Source organism: Protopterus annectens, chromosome 8.part0, assembly GCF_019279795.1.
Source record: "Protopterus annectens isolate FY-2018-M chromosome 8.part0, PAN1.0, whole genome shotgun sequence".
Classification (NCBI taxonomy): domain Eukaryota; kingdom Metazoa; phylum Chordata; order Ceratodontiformes; family Protopteridae; genus Protopterus; species Protopterus annectens.
In genome coordinates this window covers 578,428,982-578,447,800 of record NC_056741.1, presented here as the reverse complement: position 1 = coordinate 578,447,800, position 18,819 = coordinate 578,428,982, and the positions used below count along the sequence as shown (strand labels likewise).

The 18,819-nt window shown below is 40.3% G+C and overlaps 1 protein-coding gene across 1 annotated transcript in view; it reads left to right on the top strand.

Annotated features, from left to right (window-relative positions):
• DCST1 (DC-STAMP domain containing 1) overlaps positions 1–18,819 on the top strand; it is a 218,156-nt gene that overhangs the window by 60,610 nt on the left and 138,727 nt on the right. The window contains exon 9 of the mRNA XM_044079284.1: positions 2,735–2,830. Within this exon, the coding sequence (XP_043935219.1) occupies positions 2,735–2,830 (96 nt within the window). The remainder of the gene's footprint in view (positions 1–2,734; positions 2,831–18,819) is intronic.

The window sequence follows — 18,819 nt, the reverse complement described above, 5'->3', positions numbered from 1 at the left end:
TGGGGATTGGGGCAGGAAGAGCCCTGCAAAGATCACGGCTGTAGGAGTGCTTTGTTTTAAGAGCTTCTACAGCCACTAAAAAATGACTGACATTTTTTTTTTCTAATGAGCCAGCCATCCATTAATTCATCCAGCCAGCCATCCATCCATCCATTCATCTAGCCAGTCAGTCATCCATTCGTCCAGCCAGCCAACCAGCCATCCATTCATCCAACCAGCCAGCCATCCATTCATTCATCCAGCCACCCAGCCAGGCAGCCAGCCATTCATTCATTCATTCAGAGAGCCAGCCAGCCAGCCATCCATTCATGCAGCCAGCCATCCATTCATGCTACCAGCCATCCATCCAGTCATTCAGCAATCCATCCATCCATTCATGCAGCCAGCCAGCCATCCATCCATTCATGCAGCCAGCCATCTATTCATGCAGCCAGCCAGCCATCCAGCCATGGATCCATTCATTCAGCCATCCATCCATCAAGCCATCCATCCAGTCATTCATCCATCCAGCTGCTACTCCCACCAACCAGCTAGCCACACCAGCAGCCAGCCAGCCAGTCAGCTAGCCACTCCAGCAGCCAGCCAACCAGCAACTGCAGCAGCCAGCTAGCTAGCCACTCCAGCAGCCATCCATCGTACCCATAACAGCATCTCCTTCACCGCTCCTGTGGTGACGTCATGGTAGAGGGTGCGGCCAGTGTCATACTGGCCACATCCCCATGTCCCACTTTGACCCGCTTAAAAGGTGGCAACCCTATTTCATCTTCCAATCTAGCTAAGTCATGCTCTCATCACCCTTTGAATTTCCTCTGCATTGATTTCAGCCATTACTGCCTGTGCTATACATTAACATAATTACAGCCTATTCAAATAAGAGTTTGCATCATCTGACTCTACTAAAAACTCCCATGCTTTCCAGAAATAATATGAAATTCTGAATACTATCTTCAGCAGCTAACTAATGAAAATATAGAAGTCATATATTACTGACTACTTCAAGTCACAGGCCTTTTATCTCTTCATACAAGTCCTGCATTTTCCAGTGCATCTGATATGGTTAGCTAGTACAATAAAGGGAAAGATAAGGCAGAGTAAAATAATGATATGGAAGCCATGAGATGTGAGTCGTATAAAAGCAATTTCAGGGATCACAACTGGTTGAACTACAGTTATAACTTGTATTTCACTGTCCACACACCTTCCCTACAGTCAATTACTGCTCACACTCACTTCCTTATTGTGCTGTTTTAATTTCCCCCAAATATGTTGGGTTTCTTATACCATGACAGGAATGAACCCCATTCTTGAGTCACTGTACAATTGAAGTTCATGGAATTAGTATTATTTCATTCTTTGATGTTTGCTAAAAGTGCTCTTCTAAGCACCTGTATTGTTCCCAGAATTACCTCCTTCTATACCTCAAAGGGAGTTACATGCATCAGTAGCATATTTAAGTATGAGTGAAATCTTTTAGCTGTACTGCTTTTGGTAGTACATACCTATTTTCAGGCTTAATTCACTCCTTTACATGAAGTGCATATTTTTCAGGCTTCATTTACCCAAATCACACAATTTTCTGAATTATTCCGAATCACTCCTCTGTCATACAGGATTCTGAAACTAAATTCATATGTAATTACTAGACGTGTATTCTAGAAGACCATCGATTAGCCTTGCACTAATTTTCAATTGCCTCAAAGCATTGTCTGGTTAAATAATTTGCTCAAGATCACACATCAAGCAAATGAAGACTGAGGGTATCAAACCCTGTATACAGGAAGTAGCTTCATTAACAGTTTATAGTCTTAATTCCCTGCCAGAGAGCACAGGAAACCAACCTACATGACCAACAAACTGGTAGCCATAATAATTTAAAGAAGACCCATGTTGCATCTTCCTTTTTCAGAAACAAAATAAATAATTTGTGAGGTAGATTTTTGTAATGTCATTCATAAAAGTCTACAGATTTTACATTGTATTTGATAACATGCATTCTTTTTTGTTAAATCTGTTTTTTTTTTTTTGTTAATTTGCATTTTTCAGTAGTATCCTTTAATCCTACTGGAAGTGGAAAGAGTTTTGTGCTATTTGTTATTCAAATGTTATGCTAATTAGGTGACCGGATTTTTGGCAGGATGTACTTAATTTTCATGAGTCTTTGTACCTATTCTCAATCTCTGCAGTTCAGGCTCTTATGAGTCTTGGATCTGGGTGTCATCATCTCATATTGCTCTAGTTTCTGCTTGCCTATCCTGGTATTGTACGACTTTGAGTCTGTCAGTATGCAGGCCGCTATAATCACTAGGAGTAGGTATTTCAATTATTAATAATACTTTTCTTTGACCATTATATCTGGCTGCAGTAATGCTGCATCTATTGGATTAAAAAGTAACATCCTGATAAAATCCAGCTATAGTTCATGAAAGAGTTAAAGAAACTATGTTACAGCTCATTTCTCTATCTCTTTCTATCTGAACAAACTTTTACGGAATTAATTTAGTGAGTGTGGTGCTAGGCAGATAAAATAGCTATTAAACTTCTTACATTTTAAAGTCTTATTTTCTACTGATTTATCTGATGTGAGGTTGGGTCTGGTAGGTCACAAGTAATTTATTAATCATCTCAAGAGCATTCAGTGGTTCATTGCGTAGGAGTGTGATTCTCATTAGTCTTGTCTGGCTGTTGCTGGAATCTGTCCGGTTTATTATCGACTTCATCTTGTTTTTATTTGCAGGGTAAGCGTACACTTCTACCTTTGAAGAATGCAGAAAAGGATGACTTCATTATTCCGACTAGCCTGAAGATTCATTCACAAGAGAGGAATACCTTGGTAAGCAATTGCTTGTTATTGAACTATATAAGAGGCAGGCTGTGCCTGTCTGCAGTGCATTTTGAGATTAATGCACATTTGTGATTGTTAATGTTTACAGATGAGTCTCAACTCACAGAAGGACCTACATCACCTATGTGTGTGAGACTAGACTGAATTCCACTTGAATTTAAAAAAAATTAAATCAAGGCAAACTCCAAGCTCATTTTTAGAAGGTGACAATAGTCATAACATCACAATGCAGGGAGCTTCCAACCTGCTACACTTTATTTACTGTAGTCAACTTGCGGCCATTGCGTCTCAGGGAAAGGAGATATTGCCCTGTAGTGAGCTCAATGCCTTCCATGCAAAGAATAGTAGCTTGCATTCATCAAATGAATTCAGGAAGCTGTCCTATGATGTAGAGGAATAAAGGCCTTGCTGCGCCCCAGATGACCCATGTTTGATTAGCAGGATGGGTGCTGGAGGGTCTACAGTGAGAAGAAGGGCTTCAGTGGCCAATAGCGGCTCACCCATCCTTGGGGGGGGGGCAGGACAAAGCCTTGGATCACTGCAATAAAGCTGCATTACAAACCTGGTGACTTCAATGCTGCATAATAAGTAGTGTGCCATTTAATCAAGAGGTTGAACATGCATGGAAGCATGCATACACCTCCAGAAGACAGCAACTTTACAACTTGCAAGGCTACCATGAGGTGGCAGGACTTAAGGCACATTCTTCAACAGCAGTATGACACTGCATCAGAGTCCTCAATCTTTTCATCAGCCACAGACATGGGTCAGTTGAGGCAAGAGTAGCTAAGGCAGTTCCTGTACATCCAGTGAACAAGGACAGGAGTTAGTGGTGGCTGATGGTCAACTGCAGGGAGGAGGATGAAGTTCAAAGTCAGCTTTTATTGGAGGTTCATTGACCTTATTCAAAAACAGTGTAATTTCTTTCTCAGTGAGATTGTTTCTACTAATGTTCATACCTAATGTATACTGCTGGACATCCCTGTTGTAAATCAACCAGTTTACTTTTAGAATAAAGATGTTGTCATTGATCATGGAAGCCTTGTTATTTAAGAAGAAAATAGTTGTGACACAACTGTCCTGCTCGTCTATGACTGAAAATAGATACTAATTTTCAGATTTTTTTGTGATTTATTAATTATTTAACTACTTTAAATATCCAAAATTTTAAGTCTAAAGTTGGGAGTTTTAGTTTGGATTAACTGTCATAATTTGTTGGAAGATTTTTTTCTATGCAGTTGACCATATATGCCCCTGAATTATTCTGGCTCATGCATGGGGCCAGTGAGGAGATCAAGCTACACCAGTGCAGAGTCATACTGCTGCCAAGGGTGTTTTACTTTTATGTTCTACCCTGTTTCTCCCTGCCCATGCCTGTAATATCCAGTGGGTGGGTGTGCAAGGAGGATGTGTGGCATACCATTCCCCTGCTCAGCAACTCAGTCAATGTCTCCTGTTTGTTCCCATTTAGGCTATGCCCCTATAGGTGTCCCCAACTTCCACCAGGGATCTCATGCAAGAAGTGTGCAGGCGCATGCCCTCTCTTCCCAAGATATGCACTTCTATCCATCCATCACTGCACCTCAAATGCTCAATTTGCTAACTGAGCCATGGTCACCTGGGCTGTAGGTGGAGATTTATCCCTCTACACCATGGCCATTAACATTTTAATGGAATCTTGGAGCAGGAACAACACATCTTGATTAACTAATCTCCCAAACTGATTTCTTGCTGTTAATGATCATAAGACTAAATGCAACGTGGGTGGGGTCACTGATTTATTAAAACAACATACAAGATGTTATTTTAGATGAAGGCCATGATGACAGTATGGATACTGCCACAGCTTAGAATTCATTACATTGATGAGATATTTGTGTTGGTGTGTAATTGCTTTCCATCTAGTTCAAAACCTTTATGATGAGACTATTTGCTTCAAGTTAATAAGCTAGTGAAAAACATTACTCATGAATTAAAAACTAGTTTCACTCTGATCCTTTAATTTTAGAACAAGTAGTCGTGTCCAAATCATCTAGATATTCTAAATCTGGTTATATGTCTTTAATAAACTGGATTTTAGTTAATCAGAGTGCAAATGTACAGAAATGTGAAGATTTATTCCATACCATTAGTGACCATCAACCTGTTGTCCCAAAGCTGACATAAAAAATTATTAAAATTAATTTGCAATATATTTGTTAGTTGTTTAAAAAGTGAACTCTAATTTACCTTACAGTTGACTACCTTCTCTTGACTGAGATCAGTTTTTTCATTTGTTTGATGTTGATGATGCAACTATGTGTGTGTGTGTGTGTGTGTGTGTGTGTGTGTGTGTGTGTGTGTGTGTGTGTGTGTGTGTGTGTGTATATATATATATATATATATATATATAATTTTCCTTGTTAGTGAATAAACCCACACCTTTATACTAACTTAGGCTAAAGTCAGAAAGTAGTGCTCCATGATGTTATAAGGCAGGGTTCAAACAGTATAAGAAAAAAGTAAATTACTAAAAACATATGCTAAAAATAGACCAGTGAGAAATGTGTTCTGCAATGTACAAAAGGGAAAACAGGAAGTTCTGACTACAATTTATCTGTCTGTAGTTGCAACTCATCTAAAACTTAGAGAATGTTTAATGTTTAAACTGGCAATAAAATGTGTTTTCCTATTCCCCCTTATCTGGCAAAGGGAAAACCATTGTTATTATTCTTACTAAAGCTACAACATTTAATGAACATTTCAGTATATATAGGGGGACTCCAAAAGAGACTCTAGACTTTTCTGATGCCTGTGTATATCCTGCTATTTGGAATAGTGAACCTTCTTTTATATTTCAGAATGGATTAGATTTAAGATTGCCAGTTTTAGGAAAGGATTATTCAGTATGACTCACTACAAACTTACTAAACTGTTTTACATTCTCTAATGTTTTCCTGATCAATAGACAATATCTACAATGGCTCCTGTATTTAAAAGGTAGACAGAGATTATATTCAGAATTATATAATGACTGCGGTGGTGTTGCTGCGGTAGCATTGTCGCCTCATAGTAAGACATTGTCCTATTCGATTCTCAGCTAGAGCGTCTTCTGTGTGGAGACATGCGTGAATGGGCGTACCTTCATTGAAGGTTGTGCATCAGGGCTGGCAACTCAGCACGTAAAAATCTACTGCCAATCATTAGCGGACCAGAGTTCCACTGTGGTGACCCCTAACCGGGAAAAGCCGAAAGACACAAGTGTCATCTCCTATGTCTGAAAATATTTTAAAACCTTTTGCCTAATCAAGTAGTGAGTTTCTTGAAGTAATAATCTGTATGGTGTTTTTAACACAGTTTTGAACCAGCTGCTCTTGAGCTGAGTCTGCAGTAACTGTTTAACTAATTAGATGTATTGAGTTTATAATATATGCTACTCTATTCTGTAGGTCTCTACTTTGAGCATTATAATCCTTTTGACACATTTCTACCCAATGGTATCTTATGTGCACCACTTAATATAGGAGAAGGGAATAATGCACTTCAGTTGATTTGCTGTTATCTTTCTTATAAAAAACGAATTACTAAAGTTGATTCTTTTAAATCTTTTCCTACTAACTAATGCCATGCAATTCCATAAGGTTCCAGTCTTGGACCTTTCTTTTTAATTATAGACGTGAATACCTTATCAAATAGTTTTTTCTGATCTATTTGCAGATGACATTTTTACATAAGAGGAAATTGTTTAGTTATACTGAGATCTAGCCAACCAGACTTTGATAAGTTGGCAGTTTTGATCTAGTTTATAGGGCTTGATTATTAATGTCACTATAACTAAAGCAGTAACCTTTTCACTGATTACATCAAGGAAGAGATTTGTAGTAGTCACTCTACTATTGTTGAAGGGGTAAAGTTTGTTTGCTGGGTTAAAGTTTCTCCTATCTAATATGATGTTGTAAAATCTAATAAAACAGATGAATGAGTACATGGGTGCCAGAACCATACAGCGAGGGGGGAGGGGAGCCCCCCACTTTTGCAGATCATCCATACCTCCCAACTGTTCCATATTACGTCTTTATTGTGAATTATTTTAGTTTTCTGCACTTTAGCTGATGTCATCGCGTGTGCAGTCCCTTGGAATGTCTTAAGTAACTAAGGCAATTGTTATAATCAATTAACCTCTACCTCTATTGTGGGATCACTCATGGTGACAGCAATATACTCCTTTAGAATACTTTCCTTTCAGCATCTGACACAGACTTGCAGAGCTCAGGCATGTTCCTTTTCGTATGTTCCAGGAAAGTGTAAAACAGATCATGCATATCATTTTGAGAAATAACCATGTCATACGTATACTTACTAGAAAGGACCTGAGAGCTCTAATAACATGTTTTGTCAAACAGAACTGAGAGGGAAATAGATACCACCCTATACAGTATTTGGTCTGTGTGGTGTGTGGTGCACCAGTATGCTGCAAAAATTTATTTTTGTACCTTCCCAGGACCTTGTACAATGACTCCATTACTGGAGTCCTATGGCCCATTCCTTCCTACTTGGGAGTCACAATCACCCCTTCTATTCCCTAGTGACAGTGTGGTGGTAGGGAGTGAGCCAGCTTGCTCATCCTGAGAGGCAGCCTACTGTCTCCCCATTGTGAGTACCTCTCAAATAAGTTCAAGAAGCTGTGCAACATGCCCATGGCTTACACTACTGTGATTCTGTATTTATATATTGTGTGTAGAAGCAGACTGTTATCATGGAAGTGTTCTGAATAGGGCGGTTTTGTCATTATTGGTGCATGCATTTTGCTTTATTGCCTACTGGAAAAATGTGCAAACAATAAATTTAAAATGCAATTGATGTGGAAGTAGACTGTTATCATGGAAATGTTCTGAACAGGGCAGTTTTGTTATTATTGGTGCATGCATTTTGCTTCATTGCCTACTGGAAAAATGTGCAAACAATAAATTTAAAATGCAATTGATGGGGAAGTAGACTGTTATCATGGAAATTTTCTGAATAGGGCAGTTTTGTCATTTTTGGTTAATGCATTTTTGTTTCATTGCCTACTGGAAAAATGTTTAAACAATAAATTTAAAATGCGCTCTAACTTAAGTCTAACAAGTGTGCTGTATTATACAAGGGATATATCATATAATTTAATACAACGAGGAAGGTAAATCAAGGAATGCATACATGTATGCATGGCCCTAAAAATGTGTTTGAAAACAGCCCCGAGGAAAGTCTGAAAGGCTCAAAATCATAGGCAAAATTTAAGCTTTACTTTTGTTACCACAGCAATGGATGAAGTTAAAACAGTTCACACCACATTACCTTGACTGGTCAAGCCTTTTGACAGAATCCCCTACTCAGGTGTAGTACAAAAGATGAATAATATAGGAGTAAACACTTACATCACCACATCATTACATCATTGCCAACTTGGCTCACAGGGATGAAGGAGATCAAAACAGGGGAAAAGACCAGTCACCAATGGAGTCCCCCAGGGTTTGGTGCCGAGACTTTTTCTGTTTGGTATATACATCTCAAAAGTAAAAGGAAATACCAAAGAACTTTGGCCAGCTAAGTGTAAGATGACTGCAAGCTAAGAGAAGTTATTGAATCCCAAAATGACTTAACCATCATGCAGGAAGGTTTGTCCCAAATAATAACTGGTGTTAAAATCATGACAATGCCCTCTGAGAACTGATCCAGTTGTTTGGCATTTGGGAACTTGTGTGTACGGTGACCTAACTTTTGACCAACATGTGCCCAGAGTCATAAGAAAGCCTTGCTATATTGCACAGCTTATAAACAAATTGATTGTGACTAGATCTAGAGGTGTTGTTGTCCCCCTTTACAAAGCTCTCATTAATTCAATCATTTTGTATAATGCCCACTTTGTCAAGTATCTGTCCAGCCTCATGCAACAATTGGAATCTCTTCAGAGATACCCTACTGAAAGGATACAAGTCCGTCTTGCATGGACCACCTCAAAGATTTATTACTATACTCAGTATCCTACAGAGTGCTTAGAGGTGACATGTCCGGCATACAAAGCATCCTCCAACATAATACAGATGGACCTACTGAACATCAGCAAGTTAAACGGCATCAGAAATACTCAGTCCAGGTATCTAAACTGAATGTTGTGGAGAGATAGATATATATCACAGAGGCTACCACTGTTCCAGAACAGACTATCCATAAAAATAAAGCAAAGCTCATCCATCCATATTCAAATGCAACTTGGCTCTAAGGATGTGTAATAGAAAATGTACTCCAGGCTTTCCCCTCATGCCACTAATGGATAGAGACAGTTCCTAAATGTTGCATCTCTTACATGGCCCCCTCAAATTATCAATGGTATAATCACGTTTGTTCTCACTAGAGCTAATATAGAGTTCTCAGCCATGGGGACAGCTAAGACCAACCAGAAAATGTTAATTCAAGCACCAAAAGGGAATTGGCTAAGCTTAAAATGTCCTCCAAGTGAACCTATGTTGTGGTAGCAAATAGTTATAAAAAAATTACCCTTTTTAGTTCACTAAGTGTCCCTGTCACCCTCTGCCCCCCAGTCTTTAACAGCTTCCGGCACCTATGAATGAGTAGCCATGACAGTTAAACTGCATGTATGAGGTTCCCATGTAATTGACTCAGGCATGGTAGAGCCTACGTTTGTACCACTAGTGGAAGTTGCAGTTACAACTTCTCAGAATCTGAAGAAAGGCAGGTTATTACTGCTCTGAAGTAAGGAATCCCTTTGAATGGTGTGAGGAAACCTGGAATTGAGCATTAAAGAAGAGGCATAAATTGCCTAGGGCAAAAGGCTTAGACTGGAAGGGAAGTCCACTGTGAGAGAATGTTAAACTGGAAAGAAGTATTTAAACATCTGAGTTTAGATGTAAATGAAGAAAGAGATCCCGCTCAAACAAAACTGCTGACTTATGGGTAGTCTGGACAGGTTAGTATGAGTTCCTTGTGTACTTAAGTCAGAAAAAAATATCCACACTGAGTTAAGTGTGTGGGCCGTACACTGTAAATTCTAAATGTGTTTCCTTTGTAAATGCTTCAAACTGTATGAGTTTAAAGAAATGTGAACTGTTCATTTTGTAAAAATCTGCAATAACAATATACTTTAAATAGAAAATGGATTGGTTTATATTTAACATACGATATATACAGGATACAAAAGATGGATAATATTGTTAAAATGTATATTTGCTGACATAATGACTCCAACATATCACATCTGGGGATGAATATGGGAAATTGTAATGTCTGTTACTAATAACCACTATGAAAATACATGACAAGTGTTTCTAAGACAAAAAAAAAACCAAAAAAAATATTCTCTTTTCCCGCCTTTGCTGAACTGGATTAGTCCAGATTTCAGGTTTTGCTGAATTCTGGACTGTGGTATAGTTTCCTGTGTTGCCCATATCCTTACTTGGATAGGAGGAGGAAGCGTCTCTGTTCACCAGTGAGAGTGGGGAGCTTTGAGCAGCCTATCTGTCCCTGGAGGAGTGGTCTCAGCCCTGAAACTAGTAGCTTATTGGCCATTTTGGGTCAATTCCTATCTCTTTCAGTTTCCCTGCTTTAAAACCCGCATTTGCGCGGTTTTGTGCCAGTATACAACTCCACGCAGCTCCTCGTTGTGTCCTGCAGAGTGATACAGGCAACAGATAGACCCAAGAGTGACTTTTCCAGATTTAAGTATTTTTTTTCTCTGTTTTTTGCTCCGACTGCCTTTTCCCACCTAAAAAGCGAATTTCTAACTGATCTGTGCTTTAAAAAGTTTAAATTGCTTTTGCCTTCTGCTTTTTACAGTTTTTGCACTTGTTTTATATCAATTTAAGTCATTTTTGTATTGTATAACTGTTGTAGGCTACACACTAAAGTATGCTAGCCTGTTTATAGCATTTACAGTGTTTTCTGTGTGTTTTTCTGCTGTTTCCTGAAAAAAACAAAAAAAAAAAAAAATATTCTCTTTTCCCGCCTTTGCTGAACTAGATTAGTCCAGATTTCAAGTTTTGCTGAATTCCGGACTGTGGTATAGTTTCCTGTGTTGCCCATATCCTTACTTGGATAGGAGGAAGCTTCTCTGTTCACTAGTGAAAGTGGGGAGCTTTGAGCAGCCTATCTGTCCCTGGAGGAGTGGTCTCAGCCCTGAAACTAGTAGCTTATTGGCCATTTTGGGTCAATTCCTATCTCTTTCAGTTTCCCTGCTTTAAAACCCACATTTGCTCAGTTTTGCATGATTTTGCGCATAGCGCAGCATCAGGCAGCGTCGCTTAAATGGGTTTAAACTATTCCCAGCTCCACAAAGTCTGCTCTTCACTTTTTCCCTTAGAACTGTTCTAAATCTGAAAGTAAGCACTCTATTTTCATTCTAAAGCCCTGCAGTTGCTCGTTTAAGTAATCTTATAAGTAAGCACTAATAAACTAAAGCACTACACCTTCTTATACTCCCTTTAAGTACTTGGCTTCCTATTGGTTCTTTGTGATCAGTCAAAAAGTAGTTCCTTATACTATTCTGGCATGCCCAAAAGTCAGTTTCAGGTTTATTCTCCAGTCCAACTGGTGAATCTGGGAATCTTGAGGCAATGTTACAACTGCCTTATGTACACAGACCACCCTCTCCTCCTCCCAACAAGCTCAAATATATGTGAGAGATGCAACTATATAGCCAAACTGGAGGCTGAGCTCTCTCAACCCAGTACTGGCGCAGTCAGTCAGGAGGAGAAGGTAACCACACACACCACAAATCCAGTCTCACATAGACCTATCACAACAGCAAACCAAACACATAAACACACAAAAACATACTCGGAGGCTCTAAATAAAAATCTGCCCAAGCAGCAGAGACCTTCAAAGCAGACATCCAAGCAACTGCTACCCCACAACAATACCCACGTATCACATAGTTCACAAAGTCAGTGTGCCACACAGTCACAGCCCTTAAGGCTAAACAACACACCTAATACACTTGTAATAGGTGACTCTATTGTCAGACACACTGACGTCCCACTCACCAGGCTGAACAAGGAGAAGGTCACTGTAAGCTGCCTGTCGGGTGCCAGGATCCGCCACATAACACAAGCACTCAGGTCACTCCAAAGCAAGTACAAATATGACTCCGTCATTGTCCATGCTGGTGTGAATGACCTGAGATGTACCTCTCTGGACTATATGAAAAGAGACATAGAGGAGCTCTCTGATTACGTAGCCCAGGCCAGTATGACCCTGACCTTGAGTAGCATCTTACCCTCACCAAGAATGATGCCACAGTATAAAGACAAAATGATCAATTTTAACAATTGGCTAAAGTATTGGTGTCATTCAAAGGGGATCCAGTGTCTGTCAGCCTGGGATGACATGCTCGACAAGCCATGTTGCTTTGCTAAGGACGGCTTGCACCTGTCACGCCTGGGCTTTTGAATACTGGCTAAAGCTCTTGCCACCCCCATAGTGCCTTTTTTAGGCAAGGCTCAAAAGACAAACCCACCTCCATAGACAACACAAGCAAAAAGAAATTAAGGGTAATGCTACTCAAGGCCAGAAGTCTAAACCTCAAGATGTACGCACTCGAGGCTCTACTCAGTATGGAGAATATCAATATCTGTGCAGTAACAGAAACCTGGTTCAAGGCTCCCGAGAGCACCCCAGCACTACCAGGTTATACGTCATACCATGCTTTTCGGCCTCAAAACTTGGACCGAATCACAAAAGGAGGGGGAGTATCCATATTCATCAAAGATACCCACACCTCCAGGTTAGTGGCACTGTACGAAGCATCAGAGACCATCCATGTGCAACAGTTTGTAGCCTGCTGACCACCCTCCCAAACTCAGGAACCCCACTCGGCTTTCCTGAAAACACTGGAGAATACGAAGGTCTCTCCAAACACCATTATATTGGGTGACTTCAACTACCCAAACATAGAGTGGGAGCACTACTCAAGCCCCAACACCCTTGCCCAATGGTTCCTAGAATTTATAAACTCAAATGCTATGGAACAACTGGTCACCACTCCCACAAGAGGGGAAAGCATATTGGACCTGATCATCACCAACATGGGGACTCTATGTTCCATACCAGAGGTATACCCCTCATTGGTAAGATCTGACCATAAATTAATCTCACTGGACATCCATATCCCATCCCTACCCCAAGCCAAGGAAACCATGATGAAGAATGTCTCAAAAGCAAACTTCACACTTCTCAAAACCAAGGTAGAATCCTTCAAAGCCCCCCGGCCAGTGGAAAATATGGCCCAAACCGCAGAATCCTTTACAAACGCATTCTATGAACACCTACAGGAATGCATGGATCATGCTATCCCAAATAAAGCCAAGACTCACTCCTCCAAAGGCAGGGGACCTGTCTGGTGGACTCCAACCATAAATAAGCTATACAACAGAAGGAGGAAGCTACTACATGATAGAGCAAAATCCCAAAAAGGGAAGGCATCTCTGATCAGTACTAGCAAGAAACTATGATCCCTGATAAAATCTAAGGCCAGCTTCGAAAGAAAAATTGCACAAGACGCTAAAGATAATCACAGGGCCTTCTTTAGTTATGTCAGGAACCTGGGTGGCAACTCCCAGATATGCTCTGAGTTAGTGTAAAATGACAAAAAATACACTGAACCCACAGACATTGCCAACATCTTGGCAGACAGGTTTAGTGCAAACATCTCCCCCCCCAAAAGAGCAAATGTCTATCCCAACAGAGTGTAGCCTCCCTGACATCACAGATGCACAGGTGAGAGCTGCCCTCTCCAAAGCAAAAAACACAGCATCAATGGGACCGGACGGTGTCCCGGGCTGCGTCTTACATGAACTCCAAGAAGAACTGAGCCCTCACATAAAGTCACTGTTCAATCTCAGCCTTACTACAGGATATGTGGAATGGCGTACAGCGACAGTGGTCCCACTCCACAAAGGTGGTGCCACAACGGACCCTGGAAACTATCACCCTATAAGCCTGACTAGCCTGGTCTGCAAAGCTATGGAGCGTATCATCATGGAACTCGTAAACAAAGACATTGGGAACCTCCAAACACTGGATCCTACCCAATTCGGCTTTGTTAACGGCAGATCTTGCCTCTTGAACCTGGTCGACTTCTTTGAAACCGTCACCAAGGCCATAGATGAAGGGAAGGTAGTCCACACAGCCTACCTGGACCTCGCAAAATCCTTCGACACAATACCCCACTCGGGCATCATAAATAAGTTCACCAGCTTAAATATCAACCCCTATGTCACAAGATGGGTTGTAAACTGGCTCAGGGATAGAACCACATGGTCAGAATTGCAGGTGCCATGTCAGACTCTAAACCAGTTACAAGTGGCATCCCACAAGGCTCAGTCCTGGGACCTCTCTTGTTCGGTATATATTTCTCTGAGGTACAGGCTAACACGGGAGGACTATGGCTGACCAAGTTCGCAGATGACTGCAAACTGGGTGCCATAATTGACTCGCTGACTGACACAAGCATCCTCCAAAAGGGTCTCACAGAGACGGACAACTGGTGCCAGAGCCATGGCCTAAAGCTAAATGCCAAAAAGTGCATAGTCATCCCCTTTGGGAAAAACAAAGTGCCCATAAATTACCACATAGGTGGTAATCCATTAAGTATGGAAGAAGTAATTAGGGATTTGGGGACCCAAGTAGATAGCAATCTCTTCTTTGACAATCACGTTGCCAAAGTGGTTAGAAAGACCTTCTATATAGCCCACCTTATCATGAAAGGGTTCACATCTAGATCAAGAGAGGTCATTGTGCCCCTCTATTCATCACTCATCAGGCCCATAATTGAATACAATGCCCCATTTGGGATGTACCTTACCCGACACCTGCAGCAACTGGAAAGACCCCAAAAGTCCTCACCAAGAGGATCAAGGGACTCAAACAGATGCGCTACGCAGTTAGGCTAAAGAAACTCCAGCTCTACTCATTTGCTTACCGCCTACTCAGAGGCAATCTGTGCCTGACGTATAAAGCCATGTCCAACCCAGAATTAATAGACATGCTCCACCTCAGGAAATCCAAATCCCTTAGAGCTACATGCTCCAGGGACTTAACCCTCAGCACAGAAATAAATAGGACATGCTGGAGGGACAGATTCATATCCCAGAGGCTCCCCTCACTCTGGAACAAAATCCCAATCCATGTTAGGCAGAGCCCCTCAATGACCCTCTTCAAGAGAAATCTTGACGAATGGATGGGAGATCATAGGTTTACCCCTGAGATCTCTTCTGTGTCCCTAGTAGACAGAGGCACAGTAAACTAACCTTAAAAGGGCTATCTTCTGTGACCTACTATACAGAGGCACAGTCAACTAATCTAAAAGGGTGGTGAAAGCCAAACACACTCTGGCTAGGCTTATAAATGCCCTAGGGCAGATAGCCTAGTATCAACCTATGAACCTATGAACCTATAAGATGTTCATCATATTGATCACTACTGCAATAGCTAGTATATAATAGCCACCCAGCTTTCAAAACTTCAGGGCACCATCCATACACTCAAACTGTCAAGCAGCTCAAGCTGAGCTGAGCAAGGGATAAGGTTGAGGGTGAAGCCTTTTATAGCTATACTACCACTAAAGAATATGCTCCTCTGAGGCTTTTGAGGATCGATGGCCATCTTGTGCTTTCCTTTGCTGGGCAAATAAGTTCCCTTTGGTGGGAACAAAACTTCCATTTTACTTAATTGTGTTGATGTTTTATTACTTTCCTCTTCAAGACAGTTAATTTAAAGTGAGGAGTGTTGTGTTTTAATGGAATATCTTGAGTCTGTAATATACTTTTAAATGGATTACTTGTGTTTTCTGTCGATTTAAAAGTAGTGTAAAGTAGCTGAAAACATTTTTTTCTGTGGAGAAATTGTGTTTATCTTTCTTTTGTGAGACTGGCATAGTTGTTAAAGTGCTTCTTACTGTGCTTTTTTCAGTCAAAAAAGTAACTTTGGGGCACTGGTAGTGTTTACAAGCAATTAATGCTTGTCTTCCCCAAGAAAGATGCACCATTTTGGACTGACCGTGGAACAGACTACCAGTCCTACAGTTGGCCATCTTTCACCCACAAAAAGAAAAAGTTAAGCAAGCAGCCTTTGCCACCACAGCAGGCTAGCAATTTGCCTCAGTTGTAGGTGGATGACTCTGCTCTGGCCATTTTTTGTACCTCAGACCACTTATCTTTTTACCCTGGATCCCTCTGATATAGCACGTATAGCCGCTATGGACCAGGGATTAACCATGTCCTGTGTGGCTGTTGAGGTCCCCTTAGTGGGCAAGGGAGAGACACTGTTCTAATTCTAGGGAAAGGGAACAAGGAATGTTTCCCTGTTGTGTCAAAACGCTGTGCCCATATGTGGGGAAGCAGCTGCTGCAATTAGTAACATGGTTGGCCCCATTTTTCCTGTGAAAAAGCATAATAAACCAAAACTAACGACTGAGAGTCATACTGTGCCAAAAAAACAAATGGCAGGAAAAAATAGACACAGTGCAATTACCAAGGCAAGCAGCATAAAAAAGCACAAAAGAACGTTCAAAACTTTAATAAAAATATAGGATAAGTGCTTTCACATAAAAAAGCTTCATCAGATCCTCAAGCATCACAGACATTAACCCTCCTTTTTTTAAAAAACATATCTCCCAATCAAAAAACACAAACAATTAAGGCTATCATAAAAAGGACATTGTACAAAAGGTAGAAGTTAATAGTTTAAGGGACACGGTAGGTACCCCTTTTTTGCATAGGGATGTTGCAACCACGCATATTAAGGTGAGCAATAGACCTAAATGTGTTTTTTCTTTGAAGTATAGTAGTGATATCAGTTCCATTTGTGACATCATTAGGCAGAACTGGTCTATACTTCGCTCGGATGGTATCATTTCCAAGATAGTTGGTGATTTTCCTAAGTTCATTTTTAGGAATAATTTGACGTTAAAGAGGGAATTGTGCTACAGACCTTTTAGAAAGTCTAATAAAACTTTTGTGAAATTTGGTACTTTTCCTGTAGGTCTTGCAAAGATATGTCCTGTAGTAATACGTTTGTCCATCTGGTGACTAATAAGAATTATGTTTTTAAGATACATGCTGATTGTAAGACAGCTAATCTAGTATACTTAGCTACTTGTAATGATAGGAAAGACCAACCAAAAGTTGAAGGATCATGTTTTACAGCACCTTGGGGATATAAGGAGAATGAGTAATCTAAATGCTTTGTACAAACATGTTAGGGACAATGTTGGACACTCTTTTAAATTTGCTGTAATAGAGGTTGTACTTGAATCAGTTAAGGGAGCAGACATAGTTAATAGAACGGAATGTCTTGAAATGAAACGGATAGCTATATTGCAGGCACATAGGTTTCCAGGCTTAAATTATACTGTTCTTTTAAAACCAGCACTGAAATCAAGACCTTTACAGCATTAATTGTTTTTGTTTTTTGATTGGGAGATATGTTTTTTTTAAAAAAAAGGAAGGTTAATGTCTGTGATGTTTGAGGAGCTGATGAAGCATTTTTATGTGAAAGCGCTTATCCGATATTTTTATTAAACAAGTTTTAAACGTTATTTTGTGCTTTTTTTATGCTGCTTGCCTTGGTAGATGCACTGTGTCTATTTTTTCCTTCCTGTGAAAAAGAAACAGAAAACTAAGCATGCATCTTCTCCTCCTCAAATTTCTTTGGCTAGGAGAAGTTTACTGGTTTTGGTTCAGGGTTTAATTCTGGCAATTGAGCCTTCTTGTAAACTAGTTTCTGGTAAAAGAAAGGGATTCTTCTTTTCATGAAGAGATTCAAGATTCTGAATCTGAACAGGAAGATGCAGGGATGGATACAGGGGTTTTACCTCAGATTTCTGACTCAGGCTCAGATGAAAGTGCAGTCTATTATTCTCCCTGTGGGGGTTTCTCTTTGTCTGAGACTGTTGTAAGAATGTGTTAGTGTTTTCAGTGGGAAAACACTGAGATCACTGAGGTTTTTAGTCCCTTAGAAAATACTACGAGTTATTACAGAAGGATTTTCCAGAACCCACACCCATTCCTCCTGTTCTGTCTGCTTTAGAGGATGTCTGTGTTACTGCCTGCAATTTTCCAATTAGTCTGTGTTACTGCCTGCAATTTTCCTGATAGTCAGCTACTCCTAAGAAAACCACTCCCCCAGATAAAAAACTCTTCACTATACAAGCCCAAGACAATACTACTATAAAAGTTGTCTCACACACTAAATTAAAACTACTAAGCATTGCTATAGATGAAAACTTTAACTTTGACCTACACATAAACAATAACATCAAAAACACACCAGAAGCTCGGTATGCTCTACAGACACCAACACTTTCTTAGCCTCTCTACTAGACAAACCCTTGCAACCACCTTTTTATTACCCTCTTTCTTTTATGGTGCCCCTCTCCTCACTAATATCCAAAATTTTACAAAATCCATACTTGATATGTTACAACAGAATAGCCAAGTTTTCCACCAAGGCCAAATTCACATCCCACCACTGTAACTCACTGAAACAATTAGGCTGGCTGGAACTCCCCATCTCTCATTCACCCAACTAACTACAGCACACAAAATAATCTACATACACACAGACTGTCCTGGTCTCTTGACTCGACTTGCCAAATACCAACCCAGAAGGCAACTAAGATCTGAAAATCATCTGCTTCTAAAAGTAGAAAAATCCAGCTTACCTGCTGGCCAACACCTCTTCTCCTTCGCCGTCGCCAGACTATGGAACTCACTTCCACCTTATATAAGAAACATAGGCAACACCACCTTCAAACAAATACTGAAAAATCATCTCAACTCTTCCTGGCTATGTTCCTGCTCTATAACCTAACCTCTTCCTTCTCCTTATATGATAACGAAACTGTTATGCTTTTTGCTTCTACTGACTGATGATATTTTCTCCATATTTGTTATTTTTTCATCACGTGTTGATACTGGCACAATAATGCTGATAAGTATATCTCTATT